The 25,765-nt window shown below is 41.9% G+C and overlaps 1 protein-coding gene across 3 annotated transcripts in view; it reads right to left on the reverse strand.

Moving 5' to 3' along the window:
* Positions 1–25,765, reverse strand: part of MYO7A (myosin VIIA) — a 185,078-nt gene that overhangs the window by 102,912 nt on the left and 56,401 nt on the right. For all 3 annotated transcript variants that reach the window (XM_089512992.1, XM_089512994.1, XM_089512993.1), the window contains 2 exons: positions 4,366–4,479; positions 1,684–1,836 (listed from right to left, as the gene is read on the reverse strand). In XM_089512992.1, the coding sequence (XP_089369118.1) occupies positions 1,684–1,836; positions 4,366–4,479 (267 nt within the window). The remainder of the gene's footprint in view (positions 1–1,683; positions 1,837–4,365; positions 4,480–25,765) is intronic.

Genomic DNA, 25,765 nt, shown 5'->3' on the forward strand with positions numbered 1-25,765 from the left:
ATAGTGTCTAGATCAAGGGAAGTAATAGTGCCATTCCATTCTGCTCTGGTCAGCCTTACCTGGAATATTGTGTCCAGTTTTGGGCACCACAATTCAAAAAAAGATGTTGACAAAGTGGAGCATGTCCAAAGAAGGCCAACTAAAATGGTGGAGGCACTGGGAACCATGCCTTATGAGGAACGATTTAGGGAGCTGTGTACATTTAGCCTGGAGATGAGATGGTTAAGAGGTGACATGATAGCCCTGTTTAAATATTTGAAGGGATGTCATATTCAGGATGGAGCAAGCTTGTTTTCTGCTGCTCCATAGAATAGGACATGGGGCAATGGATTCAAGCTACAGGAAAAGAGATTCCACCTAAACATTAGAAGGAACTTCTTGACAGTAAGAGCTTTTTGACAATAGAACACATTCCCTCGGAGAGTGTGGAGTCTCCTTCTTTGGAGGATTTTAAACAGAGGCTGGATGGCCATCTTTCAGGGATGCTTTGATTGGGAGTTCCTGCATGGTGGGGATTGGACTGGATGGCCCTTGTGGTCTCTTCCAACGCTATGATTGTATGATTCAAAGTTGACTGATCTGCGATTTTCTTTTAAGTGTGTGGAAATGAAGTGGCAAGTCCAACCTGCCATTGGAAACTAGCCTGTGGGTGAAGAGAATAGATGAGTGTAGGATGCCCCCATGAAGGTGGGGTCAGATAGTGTTAAAATGTGGGTATTGTGATGGGAAGTAATTATCTTTGTTCAAGCCAGTGCTGAGGGACTGTAGTCTCTGAATGAACTCCAATTCTGCTGTTTCTCTTTCTAATCTACCTTTGTAGTTCTTTTGTTCAAGAACTGCTGTTCTGAGGTCTGAGATGGAATGCCCAGAGACACTGAAATGTTCTGCCACCAGTTTTTGTGACACCAATGGCTTATGTCTATAAATGCTCATGCTGCCACCTTCCTTCTTTCAGTTAGTCTCAAAGGTGCTATAAGATCTCTCTACTTACTGATTCTACATACTAACATGGCTATATCTTTGAATTTTACTATCAATTTACTATCAATTTTAAAAATCAATGGACCTACTCAGATCAGGTAGACCTGCACAGAACTGTGCAATAAGATCATTTTGATTCCCAATCTTTGACATGAGGAATATATATAATCCAGAGGGAAAGGGTAGCTTCAAAACGGAGTTGAAGACCATCCTGTTCAGAGAAGCTTTCCCAGGCATTGCATAATTATCGCTTGCTATTCGATGTTCTTTTGGTGCCTGTTTTATCAAACCATTTCCTGTATTGCTATGCACTTTATATGTATTATCCTACTAGAGAGGCAGGCTAACTCCAACAGGCCTCCCTGGTAAGAGATTAACCATCCATTATGAAGCCAACCCCTCCCTCCAGTCCATCTCCCCTGATCCAGGCCTTGGAGGTAGAGAAGAACTGCTGGCCCTCATCCCCTTCCCCTCCACCACTCGCTTCTCCTTTTCTGTCATGTCTTTTTAGATTGTAAGCCTGAGGGCAGGGAACCGTCTAATTAAAAAGATTGTATGTACAGCGTTGTGTAAATTTACAGCGCTTTATAAATAAAGGTTAATAATAATAATAATAATAATAATAATAATAATAATAATTGAGCTAGGAACAAAGGGCAACGAGACACACATGTCTTTCTGTGCCACTGGACTGACACTCACATAGATCAGATGCTCTCGGTAGCGAATGAGTAAGTTGCGCAGAATGCCAGCTTCGTTCAGGTCTCCCAGGCGGATCATGTCCTCCACTCCATGGATAGAGGTGGGGTGCATTGGTTTGATGTGACTGGCATTCTGAGGGGATATCCAGTGTTCCTGGAAAAGCAGAATGTGAAAGCCTCAGAATTTTAAAAGATAAAGAAAAGGCACAGGAAGAAAGGGAAGAGAAGGAGGAGTAGGAATAACAACAAAGCAAGTGTTACTTGCTGAATGGCCTTCAAAGCACATATGAAAAGACTGATAATTGCACAACTGCCAGAATTAAGGCAGTTTGATATCACTTTAACTGCCAGGGTTCAATGTTATGGAATTGTGGAATTTGTAGTTTATTGTGGCACCAGAACTCTCTGACAGTGAAGGCTAAATATCTTACACATGCAAGAATTACATTAATCCATTGCAATTAAAGCAGTGTCAAACAGCATTAATTCTGCAGTGTAGATGCAGCCAATATTGCCATTGTCCCAATCTGAAATGATTGGAGCAAAATCAGAGATGGCATGGTGGCAGGTTCATACCACGTTGATCCACCCCCAGTGTGGGCAACTGCACAATTTTCACCCTTTCCAGACCTCCACTTGCTTGTAACTGTCCATTTCATGTCCCTACTCCATTCTCTATGTGACCATATATCAAAAAGACAATGGGAAGTGATGTCATAATATTTCCAGTCACTGTTTTAGATGATCTTTTTGGTGGGGTTGAGGGTCTATGTATGGGAGGGCATTTTGCACCTGATTTGGCAGGATTTTTATCCTTAAAATAATAACAAAAAGTGTGAGACTCATAGGTAGTTGGGTTGTGTCTATATGACATTATGTACCATGTGGGAATGGGAGAATAGCATGCATAAAGGTATTTTATGGTAAGGATGGCAAGAATGTTTGCAGTTATTCATTTCCAGGTTGAAAGATGGGTTTACCAACAGTTGGGAAGAATATTGACCAGTGAGAACTTTATGCAATTTTTTCCCCTGAAGTATTGTGGAAGAATTATTCCGTGGAGAAAAATATGTTTTTAAAGCTGTGTTCTGCACACACAAAAATGGGCTTTCTGTGCACAAAACACTGTTTTCCTGAGCTAGTCTTTCTAGACTTTCTTTGTAATTTTGTGGGGCATGTACAAGCACTGTGGACTTACTTGAACTACAGCACCCAAGCTTCCCTTATGTCAGTGGTTCTCAAACTTTTTACCCTTTTGACCCCCTATACATCCACATGAGGACATTGCTTGCCCTCATTCAATGTAGTATATGAATATACATGAATATATCCATGCAGAAGGGTCTCATCCCAAGAACCAAGGCAGTGATGGGATGGATGGGGGAAGAAGAAGTGATGGCTCTGGATGGACCACGCCAGAGGCCATGATCCAATGAGCTTCTCTGCTCTTCCTCCTCCTCCCTTAGGCAGAGGCAGCTGCTTCAGGCACCCTCTCTTCCCCTCCAGGACATAAAAAGTTTGGGAAGTGGATCAGGGCCTCCAAGTCTCATGGCCCCCTTGAGAAAGTCTCTCTCTCACACACAGGGGTCTTGACCCACAATTTGAGAACCAATACCTTATGTTATCCCTAATTCCTCTTTCTAGATAAATAATAATAATAATAATAATAATAATAATAATAATAATAATTACTATTATTATTATTATTTATATTCCGCCTCTCCCTGTGGATCAAAGTGGGTTACAATAGAAGATAAAAGTATGTAATACAACCATCGTCAACATTACCCAAACTCCCAATCCTCCACCTTCAACATAACAATCAAAAACAAATTGAATAATAAAGATAATTAAAAACAATTTAAAAACCGCGGACAAGAGCAAGGCAACTTGGGGCAGACGGGATAATGGGAGGTTAGTCTGGGAAGGCCTGTCAGAAGAGATCCGTCTTGACCACCTTTTTAAAGGCGTTTAGAGAAATGATGTGATGGATCTCGCCCAGCAGATCATTCCACATTTTCGGAGCGGCAGATGAGAAGGTCGTCTGGGAAACCACAGCCAGCCTGGTCTTCTTTGGCAGAATTAAATTGAAATGAATTTAATTAAAATGAAAACTGCTCTAGAGAATTCTAGTAGAGAATTCTGAGGCGCGTTACAGACCGCCCAGAAGGGGCAGTCTCTCGCTGCCGCCGGTTGCTGCATCCGGGAACCGCAGCAGCCAAACCGTGCGTTTCCCAGACGCAGCAAAGAAGAAGCGCCAAAATGGCGCTTCTTCTTGCGCCCCGGATGGGATGCCGCGAGGCACTACTTGCGCACTCGCGGTGTCACATCCGGGGCGCGACTGTGGACGCTATGCGTCCAGCATGTAAAGATGGCAGCGCCCGTGTGTATAGGGCGCCGCCATCTTTACACCCTCGTCACGTGCTAGGGGTGAGGCCGGTATGGACTCTAGGTCCTCGGCCAACCCCAGTACGTGATGGGGGCGCCGCAAAGGCCCGTCTGTAACAGGCCCCCGTATCTCCCCAAACTACATATCCCAGATTCCATAGGATAGAGTCATGGCAGTGAGGCTGGGAACAGTTATAATTGTGCAGTCTGGACTGGATGCTCTCACAGTAAGACCATTAAGGGGGATGAGGACTAAAGCATCCAAACTGAACATTTCTGTTTCCCTCTTACATACATTTCCTTCATCATCTACCACTTGGATCTGCCCAGAATCACATAGCTTGACCACTGCTCCGATGGGAACGTCAAATTCCCGGCCGGTCTTGAGGTCCATCCATACATAGTCCCCCTGAAAGGAAACATAAAATTGGAAATGTTTCATTTTTCAAAAAAGGCAAGACAAAAGAGAACATGGTTGGAGAGTTCACAATGTACTCCAGAATATGATTAGGGATTCCTTTGCAATGTCTTCTGCCCTAATATCATTGGCACTTAATGCAGTATGCAACTAAAATCCATTTAAACATGTTCATAATTAAAAAAACAACTCAGATTTTAAACAATAAAAATAATTCCGGCTTTACTTGCTGTCACACCCATTTATTTGTCTTTTTGGTGATCAATGTATCTGTAGAACTTTCCTCTAGCACCAAGTTTCTAATGAGTGGATTTTCTTTCTGCCAGCATTCTTCACTGGCCAACATTCACATCTTTATGTAAAAATTCCAAAATACTGTAGTATTGTATGGTGATGCCATCGTTGCTATTTAATATTACTGCACTTGTTAGTTCCCATATGTATGGCAATGTTTTGTTTTAGATTATTGTATTTGTCCACTATTTCTTTTACCTCTGAATCCTTTCTCCCAGTGACCATGAGGATACATAATGTTTCCACACTAAAAAGACTGTATATCTGCTATTACTATTTGTTGTTGTTGCGTGCCTTTGTTTCCAACTTATGGTGGCCCTAAGGTGAACCTATCGTGAGGCTTTCCTGGCAAGATTTGTTCAGGGGAGGTTTGCCGTTGCCTTCCCCTGAGGCTGAGAGTATGTGATTTGCCCAAAGTCCCCTGGCAGGTTTCATGACCGAGCAGGGAATTGAACCCTAGTCTCCAGAGTTTTAATCCAACATTCAAACTGCTACCTTACACTGGCTCAAGCTCCTGGTATACCTCTGGATTTCTGTTTGAAATGCTCAGTTGAGACATGTCTTTGCAGCCAAACCACAACACCCAGTTTGTCTAACTTCCTGGTGTTTCGAAGACTCATACACCTTTGCTTTATTCTGTATTTTCTTTTACAGTGGGCTTTCAGTAAGAATCATCAACAGTTTCCTCTTTATATCTTATCCTCTTTAATTACTTATGGCATCTCTAATTTTTTAACCTCCGAATTAAAAATATCCTTTTGAGCGAGCATTATTTAACAGAGACTCTCAGTGCAGAAATGTTTAATTATAATTCACATTCATTTACAATCTTCTAGTGAGGTCTTCTTGTGTACCTTCAAGACATTTCTGATTTATGGCGATGCGAAGATGAACCTATCATGAATTTTTCTTGGCAGAGCTTGTTCAGAGGAGGTTTGCCCTTCCCTTCCTCTGAGGCCGAGAGAATGTGACTTGCCCAAAGTCACCCAGTGGGTTTCCATGGCCGAGCAGAGATTTGAACCCTGAACCCAAACCACTACACCAGGCTGGCTCTTTTATTACTGGTTATAAATGCAGAGAGAAGCTGTGTGCACTTGTAAATGTGACTTGCAATACACACACACACACACAAATAGGAAAAAAAATGAATCTGAAGCACAGGGTATCCAAGCCACTCTGGAATCTTGTCCTGTTGTCAGAGGTCATTCTCAGAAGCTATAAATCTTATCAGTACTAAATTGGTTTCTTCCTAGCACTCTGCAGTCTTCTCAACCAATCCCTTCTGATCCCTTTTCTGATCTCTCAGGTCAAAACAGCTGCCCTGTCCTTTCCTCCTCTACGAATCACTCTGCCATCATAAGGATGAAGAACTAGAGTTACAGGGAATCACAGCTTCATGTTTTCATATCCTCTTTGCTCCTAAATTAGAGAATAGGACAGAACATCTACTCTGGGTCCCAATTTGAAAGTTTTGGTTTTTTTAATAGTGTAGACAACCCCTGAAATAGATTGATTCTCAGCTATCATAACATCTTTCCCTTACCATCTACTGATGAAAATCAGTTGGTAATTTCTGACTATTGGTAAATGATTAGCTTAACTAGAGTGGCTCCTTTGGCACCCCTAACAATATCTTTACAGGGGGGCAAGTACCATTTAATGTAGAAGAATATCCTTTTTAGAACCTCTGGTGCTTCCTCGCCCAAACATTCTTTGTAAAAAGAAATTTAACTTCATGATGTTGCTGCCCCAAAATAACATTTTTTTATTTTTTATTTTTTTAAAAAAAATAGTTTCTTTACAGAAAGGTTTGGGGAAAGTGTGGCCCATGAGTCACATGCAGCCCCCAGGACTATTTGTGCGGCCCCAGAGTCCCCCAGAGGTTACATGTATATTATTTTTTGTTCGAAAAAGACACCTTTTCTCCAACCATGGGACCTGAAGTGGCTTACAGTAATCTAAAACAGAGGTTTAGCTAACTCTTATTTTTAAATGGTAAAACTAAAGGTAGTCCCTTGACATGAATATCTAGTCGTAACCAACTGTAGGGGGTTGTGCTCATTGCCGTTTCCAAGCTGAAGAGTTAACATTGTCCGAAGACAACTCTAGTGGTCATGTGGTCAGCATGACTGCACCAAACACTGTTACCTTCCCACCGATGTGGTGCCTATTTATCTATTTGCATTTGCTTGCTTTTGAACTGCTAGATTGACAGAAGCTGGGAATAGTGACAGCTTCTGTCATGCAATACTTGGGCCTCGAACTGCTAACCTTCTGACCTTCTGATTGTCAGAACTGGCTTCTTAACCACTAAGCCACCACATTCCCAAAACTCTTATTTTACAAAACTTTTTTTTAAAAACTATTCTTTTCAAAAGTACATGGATTGAAAATAATTTAAAGTACAAGACCAAATACAGGTTAAAAAACCACAGCATTGAACTTTCAACATCCAAAAAAGCCAACCTAAATAGAAAGATTTTGTCTACTGGTGGAAAGGAGAGCAGGGAGGAGGCCATGTGGACCTCCCATGGAAGCTGGGAACAGCCACTAAGAAGACTTTTGCCCATGTCCTCACCAAATGTGCCAGTGACGTTGGTGGGATCCAACTGTCATCCTGTCCAACCCAGTCCCCTGAACTGAGTGCTGGAGGGCAACCACAAGCTGATGGTTGAGGAACCCACCTGGATGCACTATCACTGAAGTTTATCGCATTGGCCCTAAAATGGGCCCATTGCGTTTCAAAACGGGGGCGCACACTGGGGCGCATGGAATGGGATGGGGCTAAGAACTGGAGTTTACCGCACACTGGAATGCTGCCACTGCTGCCGGGCGTTCCAATCGCATCCTACATCCATTCCAGGGGGCGCGATTTCTGAGAACTGTTTCAAAGTGTTCTCAGAAATCACGTCCTCTGGAACAGATGTAGGACACGATTGGAATGCCTGGAGGCATTGGTGAAATTCCAGTGTGTGGTAAACTCCAGTTCTTAGCACCATCCCATTCCGTGTGTGCCCCTGTTTTGAAACACAACAGGCACTATGTGGTTCCCTGCCTCCTGGGAGAGTCCATGCCCCTGGCCTGGGTCTCCATCCCCAAAGTCCCTTAAAGGACCACCGCAGGTAATAATAGGGTTGCAGCCCTGTTTCCAAAAAAGAACCAAAACTGGGTCTTGCCCATGCCACACTACCAAAGCTGTGACAAGGGAAACAAAAACCCACAAATCTTTCAATAAGCAGGAGTGAAGAAAGGTGGGGAAGTCATTCAAACTTAGATGGTGGGAAGAGAAAAATATTCAAAGTCTAGAAGTCATGAGGAGTGACTTAGGCCTGAAACAGACAGGCCAAAACAAGCGGCTTCTGGCTGCTTCAGGGGTGTGGTATTCAGATGATGCATAGCATTTAGCAATAGCATTTACATGTCTATACTGCTTAGTAGTAAACTCAGCACTCTCCAAGCAGTTTACAATGTGTAAGCCAATTGCCTCCAACAAGCTGGGTACTCACTTTACTGACCTATGAAAGGATGGAAGGCTGAGTCCTGGTGGCACAATGGTTAAATGCCTGTACTGCAGCCACACATTCACAAACCATAAGGTTGTGAGTTCAATACCAGCCAGGGGCTCAGACTCAGCTTAGGCTTGCATCCTTTTGAGGTCGCTAAAACAAGTAGCCAGCTTGTTGGGGGCAATTAGCTTACACACTGTAAACTGCTTAGGGAGTACACTGATAAGCGATTTTGGCCTGTTACAGACTGCCAAAATAAAGCTGCTTCGGGTCTCTTTGGAGGTACGCTATTTAAATGCTGCATGGGTCCTAAGAGTCCAGAGGTCACACCAAAGCCACACTCCATTCCTAAGCACTGGAGTGCAGCTTTTGGTGCAGCTTCCGGATTCTTAGGATGCATGCATCATTTAAATAGCATACCTCCAAAGAGACCCGAAGCAGCTTTATTTTGGCAGTCTGTAACAGGCCATAGAAATGTATTTGCTACTTGCTGAGTCAACCTTGGAACCTGCAAAAACCTTGTGTTTGCAGTACCAGCATTTAACCACACACCACCAGGGCTCCCAGGACACATGCCCCTGAAACAGCCTGAAGCCGCTCTGAGGCCACCAAAGGTCACCCAAAGCCACTAGGAAAAGGAGCGGCAAAAATCGCTTCTGCCAGCAGCCTATTTGGGACTATGGCAGTGGCCCACTTTGAGAGTAGGCTGTGCAGTCACCATGGTTCCAGGCCAATTGCTGCCATCAATGATGGCTTCACCCATTAGGGAGCTGGGTATGTTTAGCCTGGAGAAGAGATGTTTAAGAGGCGATATGATAGCCTTGTTTAAATATTTGAAGGGATGTCATATTGAGGATAAAGCAAGCTTGTTTTCTGCTGTTCCACAGAATAGGACATGGAGCAATGGATTCAAGCTACAGGAAAAGAGATTCCACCCAAACATTAGGAGGAACGTCTTGACAGTAAGAGCTTTTCAACAATGGAACACAGTCCTTCCTCGGAGAGTGGTGGAGTCACCTTCTCTGGAGGATTTTAAACAGAGGCTGGATGGCCATCTTTCAGGGGTGCTTTGATTGTGTGATCCAGCATGGCGGCAGTTGGATTTGATGCCCCTTGAGGTCTCTTCCAACTCCGTTATTCTATGATTATTCCCTAGGCATTTATTCTCTAGGCAGACCTGACTGAAATCTGTATACTCAACTTGGGCAACCAGGAAGCCCTGCCTTCCTGAGGCCTGTGAAAACAACACAAGAGAAGAAGACAGCACATCTCCAAGATACCTCATTCTGTACATATATGCAAATACAGGTATTCTAAAATGCAAATAAATAAATAAATAAATCTGAAGTCCAAAACAGTTCTGGTCCCAAGCATTTCAGATAAGGGACATTCAACTTGTATTCGCAATATAGTATTTGCACCTCAGAAAAGGAGCAATAAGCATAGTGGTAAAAACCAGCATCTCTCTCTACATATTTGATCAGACTGGACAGTTCCTGGTCCCAATGTATTATTGTTGTTATTTGCTATCAAGCGGAGTATGACTTATGGTGAGCCTACAAATGAGAGACCTCCAAGATCCCCAGTCATCAATTGGTCTGTTCAGTATTTGCAAACTCAGGGCCATGACTGAGTCTATCCAACTCAATTTTATTAGATTGGCTACTGTTGTGCAGTCTTCTTCTTTTCCAGTCTTACCAAGCATTTTCCAACTTTGCCAAGCATTGTTGTTTTCCTAAGGTATAGTCTTTAATTATTGGTGATATTGCAACAGTGACTTTATTGCACCACCTCCAGTGCCTGACTTACCTCTTCCAGATTTGAGCCAAATTCGGAAGTTAGGCTGATTTTATCACAATGACTTTTCCTTCAGAACGGCTTTCCGTTGCCTCCAGTGTTGAATTTGTCGCTTTGGTGGCCATTTTTTCCAATTCCAAAGCTTCTGATTGGGAAAAAAATGGCAGTCAAAGCAACATACAGGGCCCGAATTCAATACTGGAGGCAACGGGAAGCCGTTTTGAGGGGGAAATCTGTGCAATAACATCAGCCTAACTTCTGAATTTGGCTCAAATTCGGAAGAGGTATATCAGCCACCGGAGGTGGTGCAATAAAGTCCAGTGTCTAGAAAGTGATTTTGAAGCCATCTTGAGTGCCTTTCTTTGACAGAAAAGCCATGCATAATTCTAAGAAAGGAGGGAAGGAGGGAAAACAAAGCAAAAAAAGTGGATACAGGTCAACTCCCATATATCCCCAGGGATTTGGTTCCTGGATTTACTGCAGATACCAGAAACCATGGATAACAGTGAAACCTCTTAAAATAAAGGACTTCCAGTACAAACATAGCATAGAGCTGAGTTAGAGGACCTAGAGATTCCTTTAGAGAACACATCTCCAGGTGTTTTCCAGCATGATTCTATCTATAGTATGTGTCCCTATATATATTTTTAGTTGTAGGTAACTGAAACTACGTATATTGGTTCTGCAGATACAGGTATTGACCTGTATTTTGTTTTGTCTAAAACTACACATTTACAGTTTAAATTCTTAAAAGTTAGTCCAAGGAATATCTATTGGAAGGAGATGATTTCATACGGAGCATTGTTGTACTACAACAAAAATGGCTGAATATCAGCTGTGTTTGGCACCTTAGGTTTCATCCCTAGGCAGAATTCCAGAATTTCTCAGACTGTTTGCAGCAAGTCCATCTGAGACTTTAGATTAGATTAGCAAGAGGACAGAGTGTGCTCAGAAAAGGGAGAGCTGGCCTCTTGGGAGCGTATGCATGGCTGAATCCTGTTTGCAAAAAATTATTTAAAAAGAGAAAACCAGCTCTTGGCTGTGATGGGGTCTATTCCAGGATCTAGCCATGCACCAATGAATAAAGAAAACCAAACCAGAAGCCAGCTAACATTTCACAAATAAAACAGGGACAGATTGTGAACACACCTATTATTCTCATACAAAAGATCACAGCCTGAGCTCTTCCTCCTCCTGTTACTTTTTGAATGTTTGCAGTCTGTTATATACTGGCTGAGATCCTGCATGATCTTTGTGTAGTATAAATCTCGAGTCTTGGTTATAAGGTGCTTGCACTACACAAGCCTTCTACTGAATACCGACATGTAAAAAGTGATAGAACTAAAACTATTTAAAAATCCAAAACCATGGAAGATAAAAATTAACAAGATGGCACACCATTGCAAAGCCCATTTCAGTCAATTCCGAAAAGCCTATTAGAACAGAAATGCTTTCTCTTGTCAGTGGAAGGATAGAAAAAGGGAGCTTCCCTAGAGAGGGAATTCCAAATCCTAGGAGCAGCCACTGAGAAGCCCATCTTCCTTGTCCCCACCAAAAGTTTATTATTTATTTATTCGATTTCCTGCTGAATGGGACTCAAAGCATCTTGCAATATAAATTAACAATGGGACAGGACAGCCCCGGAAAGCCATGCCTTCAAGTCAACTCCAACCTTTAAAAAGCATTAGATGATACATTCAGTTAAAACACTAATCTTAAAAGATTACAAATTAAAACAAAACACTTGAAAACAAATTACACACTAAAAGCCAGCACACCCAATTGTGTATCACTCCACCCTAGACATCCAAGGCTGAAAGCCTGTTGAAACTATTATCTTTGTTGGCCGGCAAAAAGACAACTGAAGGTGCATCTACACCAGGGGTAGGCAACCTTTTTGAGCCGGGGGCCGGGTTGCTGTCCCTCAGACAACTGGGGGGCCGAAGTCATGTTCCTGGGAATGTAATGGGACTGAGAGGAATGTCTCCCCTATTAAAGCCTGGGCAGAAACATATAGAGCCTGGGCAGGTTCAAAATATAGACCACAAGGGCCACCAAGTACAAAATAGCAATGGGAATTGGGGTAAGAAATAAAGCCAGAGGCAATCATCTACACAAGGCATGGAGCATATCACCCACTATATCCCATGAGTTACACACGGGAATGACCCACAAACACAGGTGTAACTGTGCTCCTGACATACTATGCATCAGGGATTCTAGCAACCTTAGAACAAAAAGAAATCATTTTTGATTCAGGACATTATCACATGAGGCTCGTTTTTTACTTTTTAAAAAAAACGTAAATTGTATTACTAGAATTGCAGAATTGCATTAGAAAGCAAAATGAAATGAAAAGAAAAGAAACTAAAGGCATGCTGAATTAATGAAAACGCAAACATACTGGTTTGTGAACAGCCATTATTACTTGTCTTTGCAAATCGTGTGACTTCCCATTAACCGGTAGTGACATTTCGCACAGGAGCACCGTAGTACTGGGACTGCTGTGTGATTGGGAGCTACTGACAGGTTTCCCCATCAATGAAAAAAGATGCCCTCATCACAACTGGAATACACAGCAGCTACAGGTTGGAGGTGATGTTGTGAGATAGGTATCACCATAGGAGCAATTTTATAACTACAGCTGACTCTTCATATCCATGGATTCTTTATCCACAGAACCAACCATCTATGGCTTGAAATATATTTTTAAAAGTATATAATTTTTTTGTGACTTTGTATAATTTTTTGAAATCGATGTTTCTTTTGATCTGCAATCTTTGCTCCTCTGTTTCTTAATTCTAGAATCAGATTCTTTTGTCCTTCTTTCCTTATCTTGTTTGCTAGCTGGTTTGTCACCTGATTCAAAGTGTTTTTGTGTGGCTAATTGTATCCCCCCCCCCCCCCCGCATATCTTTCATTCTTAACTATTGTAATTGTTTTTATAGCATCTGGATTTCATCTTTCACGTTTTTTCTTCCCACGTTGTTCTTCAATTCTTCTTCCTTGTTTCTTAGTTCCTCCTTAATTTTGTTTTCTTTTTCTCTTTCTTTTTTCTTTTCTCCTGTGTTTTATTTTATATAAGGGACACCATTTCACTATGCCATTGTATTTAATGGAACTGGAGCAGCCACAGATGTTGCTGTTCTCAGGAGATCCTGGAGCCAAATCCCAGTGAATACCAAGGACCCACTGTAAATCTACAGTGCTATATTAATAATAATAATAATAATAATAATAATAATAATAATAATAAACCCTTTGCATACTGATTTTCCAGATTAACACGGCTATATCTTTGAATTCTACCACTGTAATATAATTATTATAAACTTGTATACACTATTCCTGAGAACCAATGTAGTGTAGTGGCTTGAGTGTTGGATTAGGACTCTAGAAGACAAGAGTTCAAATCCCTGCTTGGCCATGGAAACCCACTGGGTGACCTTGGGTAAATCACACTTTTTCAGCATCAGAGGAAGGCAGTGAGAACCTGATCTGAAGAAATCTTGTGAAGAAAACCCTACAGGGTTGCTATAAGTCATAGATACCTAGAAACAGAGTTGGAAGAGACCACAAGGACCATCCAGTCCAATTCCCTGCCATTTTAGGGCCAGCATAGTACAGTGTTTTGCATGTTGGGAGTCGGACTTTAGGAGGCCAGGGTTCAAAACTCTGCTCAACCTGGAAACTCACTGGGTGACCTTGGGCAAATCCTACTCTCTCAGCCATAGAGGAAAGTAATGGCAAACCTTTTCTGAAGAAATCCTGCCAGGAACACCCTCAAATATAGTTGCCATAAACCAGAGTCAACTTTAAGAGAAATATCAGCAGCAGCAGCAGCAGCATCTTTACTTGTATCCCACCCTTTTCTCAGAATCAGGACTCAGTGCAGCTTACAAAGAAAACCATATACAACATAGATAAAAAAAAGACATTGAAATCTAATTAAACGACTAATAACATCAGGAACCATTTAAATCTACATTTTAAAAAATAAAGCAGGTTTTTTTTGTAAAAAAAACCAAAACCTGTACAACACCTTAGTAACATTCTTTTAAAAAAAATAGCTAGTTTGTAAATAAAAAGTATTTGTCTGCCAAAGGACATATGGCAAGGAGAGGGCAAGAAGGAGAACTCCACCACCTAAGAGCAGCCACCAAGAAGGCCCTCTCTCACATTCCTATCATTGTTGCTGAATGATACTGTGCATTAATTTTGTATTATATTCCATTTTCTAGAATGTACGCCACTGGCAGGTCCATTTTATTTTATTTTATTTTATTTTATTTTATTTTATTTTATGTACAGCGCTTACTTGCAAACTTACAGCTCTTTATAAATAAAGTTTAATAATAATAATACCCCACATGCTTTTTTGGGATGGTGGGACTAAGCGAAGGGCCTCTCGTGAAGATCTCAGGGTCTGAGCAGACTCTTACGAGAAAATAGGATCCTAGATGCATGGCTTATTCCATGCATATAAATTAATGCATGCAAATTTATATGAAAATATGTACCCCCTTCCCCCTGCTTTTGTCTTATTTCTGATGTTTTCCCTCTCTTTTGGCAATGTGCAAGAGCCAACCTATTTCTAAGGCTGACAGAACATCAGAACACAGCAGTGGCCTAAATGCGCTGGATGCCATGGGAAGGTTCCTGAGCAGTAGCTCATAACATCCCATGTTCACATGTGAAAACTTGAGCACATGTGCCTGAGCAACATCACAGTGGGTCAAGATGGCAAACGTTATTACTAAGGAAGAACAGACAAACTGGGAGAGTCTGCAGAAGTTTGGTTTTGCCTGAGCCTACTGGGAATAATCCCTGCAGAGGGAACATAAAGCAAACTACTTGTTAAGTATTCAAAGACATAGCTGTGTTAGTCTGGAAATCAGAATGCAAAGGGATCTTGTAGCACCTTTGAGATTAGCTGAAAGAGGTTGGTAGCATGGGATTTTGTAGACTTTTGAGCCTATTTTCTCTGTTGCATTTGGATCTGAAAATCTATGAAAGCTCATGCTCCGAACTTCTTTCTTTAAGTTAGTCTCACAGTTGCTACAAGATCTCTATGCATATTTTTTCAGCAATCGAAATAAGCTGAAGACAAAGGGGAAAACTTGGGAGGAGGGGAGAGAAACTGGGACCTTTTAAAAGCAGCTGTGAAAGTGGGACAACAGAGGATTAATAAGAATTAATTTCTGCCAAATTGGGACAGCTCTGAGCAAGGCACACTATTTCAGCTGCGAAGGAAAACAAAAGCCAACATTCTTTGAACAAACTGTGCCAGGAAAACCCTAGGGCAGAGTCAGTGTTATCCAAGCAGAATCCACTGTGTTGAGATTTCAGGAGTTTCCAGTGTTTCTTCATAAGCTACCTTGATAAGACCACTGTCTTGAATGGCATCTGAATAAAATAAAACAACTCCCACAGGGTTAGATTTCAGGCTAGAAAAATCCTGTGTATGTCTGTTCAGAATTAAGTCCCATTTAGGCCCAATGGATTTACTTACAGATATAAAACATGCACTGAATCGGCACATTTTTCAGTGTGGAAACCAAGAGCCAACACATCTCTCTCTTACCGATAACAAGGTGGGGGCTTTCAAGGCTTGGTTGACATTCCGGATCAGGGCCCACTTTTTTTGGTCTCTCTCATGGACAGCCATTTCGCTGTTGTATTGGAACATGGCGGCAGTTCCAACTTTATTAGCATGCCACAAAAGGTTTCTAGAGTCCACACAGATTCCTCGTTCTTCGTAGATATTCCATGATTGGGAAAACAGCAGACGAAGAGTTTCTTAGTTCCTCTGTTATATGATAGCAAGTGTACTCTGCTCCTTCTTCGAGATGCTGACTTCTTCATTGATCACAAGACGACTCTTGGCTGAGATCTTGTCTTCATGTAAGAAGGTGCTTATATTTGCATTTGTAAAAATGGCGTTTCCTTTGGTCCACCACTATCTGAATCAATTGCCTATGCCATAATCACTTTTCATTGAGGAAAGCCTCACACAGATTTTCAATTGTCAGCTTTGGAAAAGGATAAACATTTGATTAAAAGGGTATAGATGTTTTCCTTCTTCTTTTGGTTTCTAGTTTCCTTCCTTCCCTCACTCTCTCTCTGCCCTTCCTTCCTTCCTTCCTTCCTTCCTTCCTTCCTTCCTTCCTTCCTTCCTCCCCCCCTCTCTCTTTCTTTCTTTCTTTCCCTCACTCACTCACTCACTCCTTCCTTTTTTCCTTCTTTCCTCTTTCTTTCTTACTCTCCTTCCTTCCTTCCTTCCTTCCTTCCTTCCTTCCTTCCGAGAAGGGATCCACTGAGCTTTACTTCTTTCGATCAGAAGTCACTCCAAGCTCTCCTGGGTACTTATTAATCCACAAATGTAGTCAGGTCTCTCGTGGAACACATGGCTTTCAATTAACCTAATACCTTCAAGCTCCAAGTTAACCAAAGCGCAAAAGGGAACCCAAAACCAAAAGTCCATCTGCATTCGCTTTCAAGTGATCTCCAGGCTCTGGAGTCATAGCAACAGAAGTCTAAATAATTGAGGATGTGGCATCCTGAACCACTACTACGTATTTAATGAAGGTCGGAGGTGTAGAGTATACCCAAGGAAAGCAACAGAGGCAAATTGGCAGTCAAAACTCTTCATTATAATGATCTTTGATTTTAGAAAAAATTAGATAATGAACATTGCAGTCATGGACACATCTGCTCAGAAGTACATCAAATTAAGATCAGTGGAATTCAACCCCAGGTATATACGTATAGGATGACAGACTTGGTGCAATTGTGTGTGTGTGTGTGTGTGTGTGTGTGTGTGTGTGTGTGTGTATAGAGAGAGAGAGACAAGAAAAAGCAGAAAATTGTATACACACACACACACACATATATGCTCAAAATACTTAATATATATGTGTGTATTAATGGCATACAACCAATAATAATAATAATAAAATAATAAAAATTTTATTTGTATACCGCCCTTCCCACGATCAGGGCGGTGAACAACAAGTCAAAACAATACAGTACATACATCAGCAAAAAGACAACAATACAAATGCAATAAACTATTAAAATCAATATTAAAAACCCCATCAGCCAGCTACCCTTGCTGTCAGAGGGGGGAGACTAGCTGGAACTTGTATTGGGGAATGCTGATCGAAACAGGAAGGTTTTCAACTCCCTCCTGAACAGGGCCAGGGAGGTGGCCGAGCGGAGCTCAATGGGCAGCGTATTCCAGAGGGTCGGGGCGACGATGGAATATGATCTCCTTGTTGTGGAGACTAGTCTAGCCCCTGGGACCCTCAGTAGTTGCTGCCCAGATGTTCTGAGGGTGCGGGGCGGAATGTATGGGGAGAGACGGTCCTCAAGGTAACCTGGGCCCAAGCCATGTAGGGCTTTATAGGTTATAACCAACACCTTGTATTGCGCCCGGAAGCGAATGGGCAGCCAGTGCAGGTTTTGAGTACAGGTGTAATATGACTGGTCCTGGAAGTACCAGTGACCAGTCTGGCTGCCATGTTCTGTACCATCTGTAGCTTCCGGGTGTGGTACAAGGGTTGCCCCATGTAGAGCGCATTGCAGAAATCCAATCGAGAGGTTACCAGAGCATGTACTACCGTTTCAAGGTCCCCCTGGGCCAGGTATGGGCGCAGCTGGCGAATAAGCCGTAGCTGATAACAGGTGTTCTTGACCATCGCATTCACCTGAGCTGTAAGGTGAAGCGACAAATCAAGAAGCACCCCCAGACTGCGCACAGAGTCCTTCACAAGAAGCGTGATCCCGTTCTGGACAGGTGGAACCACCATCATTCCCGGGCCAGGGGAACCTATCACGAGTACCTCCGTTTTTTCTGGATTCAGACTGAGTCGGTTTTCCCTCATCCAGCCCATTACCGACTCCAGACAGGTCACGAGAGGAGAGACTCCATCCTCAGTCACTGCATCAGTCGGAGACATAGAGAAGACTATTTGGGTGTCATCAGCGTACTGATAACCCCGCGCCCCATGTCTCCGGATGATCTCTCCCAGCCGTTTCATGTAAATGTTAAAAAGCATGGGAGACAGAATGGCTCCTTGAGGGACCCCAGATGTAAGGGCCCTCTTATCGGAGCACACGTCTCCCAGCTGCACCATCTGGAACCTCCCGGAGAGGTAGGACCGGAACCACTGGAGCGCAGTGCCCCCGATTCCCACCTCTGCCAGGCGCTCCAGAAGGATACCATGGTCTATGGTATCGAAAGCCGCTGAGATGTCCAAGAGCACCAACAGGGACACGCTTCCCCTGTCGATGCCCAGACGGAGATCATCGACCAAGGCGACCATGGCCGTCTCAACCCCGTAACCCGCCCGAAAGCCAGTTTGAAATGGGTCCAGATAATCCGTTTCATCCAAGATCGATTGAAGCTGGATCGCAACCGCCCTCTCGATCACCTTCCCCAGAAATGGCAGCAGCGAGACTGGCCGATAATTACTGGCTGATATTGTAATATTTACATCGTAACTCTTTCATTCTTTTGTTCTAAGCTTATACAAGTCATTAAATCACTTTAGACTGCCTTTCACTTCACTCTTGGTTATTTCGTTACATTTCAACTTCTCTTACCTATATTCTGTCCTTATTGCCTTGAACATCTATCATGAAGTTTTCTAAAATTTTGCCGTTTGGTTTTCAAGGTTTATAATGAAAATCATGTTAATCCTGTACACACATATTTAGATACTTATATAGACACACATACATCCAATAAACATATAAACCTATACATAAATAATCATATTTAACAGACTCATAAAAGGAATTACAACTGTCTATCTATATGTATATATATTACATTCTATATTATTAATTTCTGTATTAGATCTATTCACAAGTATATGGTTCTCTTCTCCCCTCTTCTACCTTCACAACAACAATAACCCTATGAGGTAGGTTGAAACTCGGGCCCCATCTGCACTGTAGAAATAATGCAGTTTGACAACAGTTTAACTGCCATGGCTCAATGCTATGGAATTCTAGGATCTGTAGTTTGTTGTGGCACCAGAGCTTTCTGACAGAGAAGTGTAGATATTTAGATATCAAAACTGCAGCTCCCAGAATTCGAAAGCATTGAACCATGACAGTTAAAGCGGTGTCAAACTGCATTATTTCTGCCGTGCAGATGCAGTCTGAGAGAATTACTTGCCCAAGATCACCCAATGGATATCAGAACCTGGTTCTCCCAGGTCAGCCCTCTAGCTACTACATACATTATTACTACGCTTTATATTTTACTGTAAACTTCTTGCTGCAGACTGTAATATCTGCCCTTTCCTTTCCTCTCTGCTGAATGAACTGAGTGCAAACTACTTTTGCATTTTTGAATTCAGTTTGCAACAACTGAAGCAAGCTGAGGACAAAGGTTGAAAGTCAGAGGAGGCAAGAAAAACTGGGGGGCAAAACAGACCGGCAGTAAGTCGGTGGCATCTGAGCACAGCGTTTAGACACCACAGACCCTGATGCCATCCCCATGCTGCCAGGAAGCTGCATGGCAGTGTCTTCATAGCATTTTGATGGCACGGCATTTCCACAGATTGCGCTGCCAAAATGCTGAAAAGCTGAGGTGGCAAGGGTGCCTTTTTTCCACAGCAAAAAGGAACATTTTGCCACTTCATTTCAGCTGGAAAAATACCGGATCGGGGCCGCAGTGTGCGGTTGCCATGGTCCTGAGCTGGTGCTCAAGGGGGCTGCACTGAACCGCCCCTTTACGGCTGTCTGTTTTGGCTTTGAGAGTTAGGAATATTCGGAGCCTATTAAAAATACTTGCAATGGATAGATTTGTGAGCTATTTTCCTATTATATTGCAGGGATTGCAGAGTTCCACCATATTGCAGCGATATCTTATGAAAATGCCCCCACGGCCACAGAAGTGTCTGAGCAGCGCTTTCCATGTTTCCATAACACAAACCATAATATCATAGTTTCTATATAATTTGTATCTCTGTATGTAAATAGTTAACATGATGCTTCCCTGTTACTGCAGTATAGTCCAAAACATCAGCACTGAGTTCCCATTCTATCCCTGGGACCACTCTGTTCAAGTTTAACAAATAGATTTATATCTCAGAATTAACACTGATTGATGGGGTTCACAGGATTTTGGGTGGGTTTTACTAAATGTATGTCTATGCAGTGTGGACCCTGCGGATCCATGATTTCAGGCAACCACAGATTGTCAAGCCCCATATTATTAAATGGCAGGGATGTGAACATGCATGCTTCAGCACATCAGCATTCACATTGTTGTCGTTTAATAATATGAGATGCAATCATTTACATTTTTTGTATTCACTGATACAAAGGACCCACTGTATTAAACAGTTAAAGCCATATCAAGCGGCTAGATTGTGCCTTTATCTTATGGAATTCTGGGAATTGTACTTTAATGGGAACTTGAATCTCTCTGTTAAACAGGCACTAGAGCTCTCTAGAAGAATTCTAAAAACTTCCCAACTATAAATCCTGGGACTTCATATGATGGCTATAAGAATTAAAGTGGTATCAAACTTCTATAACTGCTTGGTGTAATATCATGAGCTCTCAGGGTAACCAACAAATCATGTCAATTTACAGCTCTCCACATTTGTGGCTTTGACTTTTGTGGATCTGATTATTTGTGGATTTGATTCATATGTTCTCTCTAGGAATCTTGGGGGACTTAGAGCTTATTAGAGAAAGCATTTGCAGGTCCTGCAGTGTGGTTCTATGGTTAACCTCTGATGATGACCACAGAATTGTGCTGGAGGACCTAGAGATTCCTAGAGGACCTAGAGATTCCTGTTCCCCTAACCCCAGCAAATGTGATGGGCCTAAACACTAAAGCAATTCAATGTTTAAAACATTTTTAAAAAATTAAAAAGTTAAAAACATATTAAACAAGTTAATGAGTTCAGGCAGGTTAAAAAAGTATTTAAACCACGCACAGTCAGCCCTCTGTATTCAAAAATTCTTTATCCATGGATTCAACCATCTACAGGTTGAAAATATTCATATATATATATATATATATATATAGAAAAGCAAATCTTGATTTTTGCCATTTTATATAAGGGATACCATTTTTTACTATGCCCTTGTATTTAATGGGACTTGAGCATCCATGGATTTTGGTATCCACATAAGGTCCTAGAACCATCCCACCGGATACTAAGGGCCCACTGTATTTATACCAGTAAAAGTCACCAACAGGATTCCAGCCTTAGGCCCTGGACAGACAGGAAAAAAGCGACGGCCTGTGGGCGGAGTCAAGGCTGAGCATCCCCATGCTCAACACCCTAATGCTGCTCCCAGGATGCCATTTTGGCATGCGCTGGTCCACATGGTCCACGCCATGATGACACACCTTTGGTGCTGTTTCCAAATGGTGCAGTGCCAAAGGGGTGTCATCACACTGTGTGGCAGCGGCTACGGCACCCCTTCGAGAGCACAAAAAGGAGCCGTTTTTTCGGCTCCTTTTTGTGCTCTACAGAGGCTGGATTGGTGCCGTGGCATGCGGTTGCTGTGGCACCGATCTGGCAGGTAAAGGGCCAGATGCAGAACCCCAAAGGGGAGATCTGTATAACCCCATAGTCTTTGGAACACCCCATAAAGGCCAGTGATTATTGCACAATAAAAGATTTATCTAGAAACAAATCAGTAAATAAGATGCTACTGATGAACTGTAGATGCACATCTGCAAAATCAGTTAGGCCCAATTGCTTTAAATATATATATTTAATAATGATTATATATATATATATATATATATACACACACACACACACACACACACACACACACACACACACCTTTCCTCCAATGAGCTCAAGGCAACATATATGGATTTCTTCATCCCGGTTTGATCTTCACAACAATCCTGTGGAGTAGGATGGGTGGAGGGCATGAGAACAACTTCTCCTGGGTCTCCTAATGAGCATCTTGGCTCACTGGGGACCTGAATCTGGTTCTCCCAAATCCTGGGGCCCTTCCACACTACACAATTGCAGCTGTAGGATCCTACTGTCACATCCATGATTCCAACACATGGAAACCTGGGATTTTCAGTCTGGGGAGACCTGTTTATAATTTTCAGGCAAAGAACTCTAATGCCTCACTAAACTACAAATCCCCAGACTCCACAAGATACAGCCATTGCTATAATTGCATAGTGTGAAAGGGTCCCCAGTCTTAGGGGCTTATCGCATGCACAGCTATGCCAGCTTACCTCTTCCTCATTCAGTTCAGGATCTGGGATGCCCCCGGATGTTATCAGACCTAAATCACAACTGATCTAGTCGCAATGCTGCCGCCCGGATGCATCCTGGGTCGAAGCCTCATTCAGCCAGCACTTTTTGGAGGAGGGAAATGATGGAATATATTTTAATATAAGTTGTATTTTATACTGTATTTTATCATTGTAAGCTGCCTCGATCCTGCGGGAGAGGTGGCATATAAATAAAAATTTATTACTATTATCATCATCATCATCATCATCATTGTTTCTGACTTCAAAAAATGGCCAGCTGAACAAGGCTTGAACCCGGGATGCATCCGGGCAGTGGCATCGTGGCTAGATCAGCGGCAATTTAGGTCTGATAACATCCTTGGGCATCCTGGATCCTGAATTGAATGCAGAAGAGGTAAGTCGGCATATCTGTGCATGTGACAACTCCTTACACTCCAACTAGAGCCCCACAAAAGAAAGAGGTACTTTCTTTTATCTGTCTTCAGGCTCTCACCATTCATCTTCACTGAGTGACCCCAAGTACTTACATTATCAGAAAGGAAGAATAACTGACCTTTAACCAGAATAGCAAACATCCTCATAAGTCTTAAATCAGTGAAAAACAGGCTGTTAAGGCTGACATGAATGAATGTTGAACCCAATAGATGGAATAGTAAACCTGGCTTTCAGCAATGATTAATAGTATGGAGGAGGCGGTGATCCTTGATATGAGAATGCAAGGGATGTTCCAAGCATGTCTTCATCTTGAAGACCACACAGAGTCCTCTAGAAGGAAACATTATTTGGTCGCATCATAGTTAGTTTTCTCGTGCTTTCTTTTGCTGGCAGTGAAAGGAGAGCTTCACCTTTTATGTTCCAGCACACTCTTCTGGTAATATGTGAAATTTCAGACTTGCACTACAAAATGTTGAAAACAATGGGGCAGAGAGTAGCAATCGTTGTCATGCTTTCCCACACGATCAGACATCTAGGAAAACTGTTCTTGCCATCTAGCCAAACAATAACTAGTTTGTGAAGTCGAAGGCTAGTTTGCAAACAGTATTTTTTTTAAAGGAATAAGGAATGGATACCGTCCCATATTAGTACTCAGTATTGTTGCACACCAGGTACAGAACATATTAAAAATGGATAGATGCTTGGGAGCCTCACAAATCCAGTTCATTCTTCACACTAGATTCACAAGGAATTCACATTATTATTATTATTGTTATTATTATTATTATTATTATTATTATTATTTTCTTATACCCCACCTTTCTCCCAATATAGGGACTCAATATAGGGCTCATAGCAAATTTAAAACAGTCCAATTTAAAAACAGTACAAAAGCATTAAATATATAAATATAGAGTTTAAAAAACAATCAAACAATTTAAAAAGCTAAAACAACAACTCCTTAATAACATTAAAATATATTAAAAAGTACAGTACATACAAATCTTGATCTGACTTGTACATCTACGAGCCCTTTCAACACTGCACAGTTATAGCACTATGATTCCTCTTTAATGGCCATTGTTCCATCCTAAGGAATCTTGGGATTTATAGTTTCAATCAGGTATTCAGAATCCTCTGCAAGAGAGATCTAGTACCTCCCCAAAGTGTCAGGAATCCATAGCATGAATTTGTGCTCACCTTTGCAGTGTATCTATACAGAAACCAAGTGCCTTGGAGTGATTTGTGGGTGCTAAGGTTAGGGAAAAAATATTTGGAAAATGTTTGAAAAACATGGTTCCTGAGTGCTGGGAAACTCTGGCAAGAAGTATCCTGGAGTGAAAAGAATTTTTGCAGTTCAAAACTTATTCTATACAAAATTCCCATGTGGTTATTTTGCACAAACTCAAGAAACAGCATATTCTGCACAGAAAAGAATACTTTTGCACAGAAATATTTTCCATGCAGAAAATGCTGCTTTATGTACAGTAAATGCCATATGCAAATTTTACATAGAATAAGTCCCCAACTACAAAGACTTCATTTCTGGCAGCGAGAATTGCTAAAATTACTTCCTTCAAGAAGAGGATTAGCAAAGAATTACATCCCTAGTAGAGGCTGAAATTGTAGCCTCTGTAACTCAGAAAACTGTATTGAGAGGGGATGGCGCTGGCAAACTAGCAAGCTGCCCTCTTTCTTGGCAAAGCCCATAAATAGCTGGCATTCCATTCAGCCTGGCTGCACAAAAAGGTCCACAGAACAGAAGGAAAAGACACACTTCATTCTGCACTGATGAACTCAGCAGGAACAATGTTGTGGATTTTACTCAGACTTCACTTGCACAGAATCCACTTTTTTGCCAATGAGTGACCTGCCAAGGTATAGATAGCCCACTAGACAAGGACAGTAACCCGCTACAAGCTTGGTGGATCACATGTTTTGTTTGTTTGCTTACAAATACATAAAATAAAACATTTTGTTGCTAGTCTGCACTACAAAAAATGTGGGGGGGGGGCAGAGGGGTTAGAAACACCTGGTAGATCATAGAAAGAGAGTGTGATATACTGGTTAGAGCTGTTGATGCAGAGTGTGGGAGCTGCAGAGCTCTCTAGACAAAACACACTATAAAAGCAAATTGAATAAATACATAAATATGTCTTGTGGTCTGTGCTTGGCATAACAAAGTCACCATCACACCATGAACACACATCTGATTTTGTAATTTAAGCAGGGTTGGAGCTGGTTAGCACTTAAAATGAGGGGCAACCTGAGATGATATTGGGCTGCACTGACAATGGTTCTGTTTGGGTTGCATGAGTACATGATACTGTAAGAGGCACAGGCATAAACTGCTGAACCACCCTCCAGCATGCCTCTTCACCCCATCTGAACCTCAAGCATATCTACCCACAAATTCCTATTCATTTAATGTTCTTGACTAGAGTCTCATAAAATGTTGTTAAAGGATGTGTTTGGGATCCCAGAAATCCACTGCCGCTTTGCAAATAGACAGACCCATGAGATTCTTCAGCAATCCCATTAATGACAGGAGATAAGAGGCTATTTATTGTAAAGCTCTAGAAATTGTTGCATGGAAATGAACTATGCTTTGAAGCCTAAAAAGCTGTTGAAAGGAACTGAGCTGTGCTTTGCTGCCTGGGTAGCCACTGCAGCTGGCCCTCCACCTTTGAGGCTTTGACTTTGCAGATTTGCTTATTTGCAGATTTGATTAATATGTTCCCTCTAGGAATCTCTAGGTCATCCAGCATGACTTTGCCAGGTGTTAACCATAGAGTCACACTGGAGGACCTAGAAATTATTATATAAAACAAATTTCTAAGTATTTGTAAGTCCTCCAGTGTAATTCTATGGTCAACGTCTACCAGATGTTGGCCATTAGAGTTGCGCTGGAGGACACAGATTTCTACAGAGATGTTCTTTAACATGAGAGAGATGCCAGCTGGTGAAACATCAGGAATAA

The sequence above is a fragment of the Sceloporus occidentalis genome, unplaced genomic scaffold (assembly GCF_023333645.1).
Source record: "Sceloporus occidentalis isolate IW3139 unplaced genomic scaffold, rSceOcc1.0.p SCAF_2, whole genome shotgun sequence".
Lineage (NCBI taxonomy): Eukaryota > Metazoa > Chordata > Lepidosauria > Squamata > Phrynosomatidae > Sceloporus > Sceloporus occidentalis.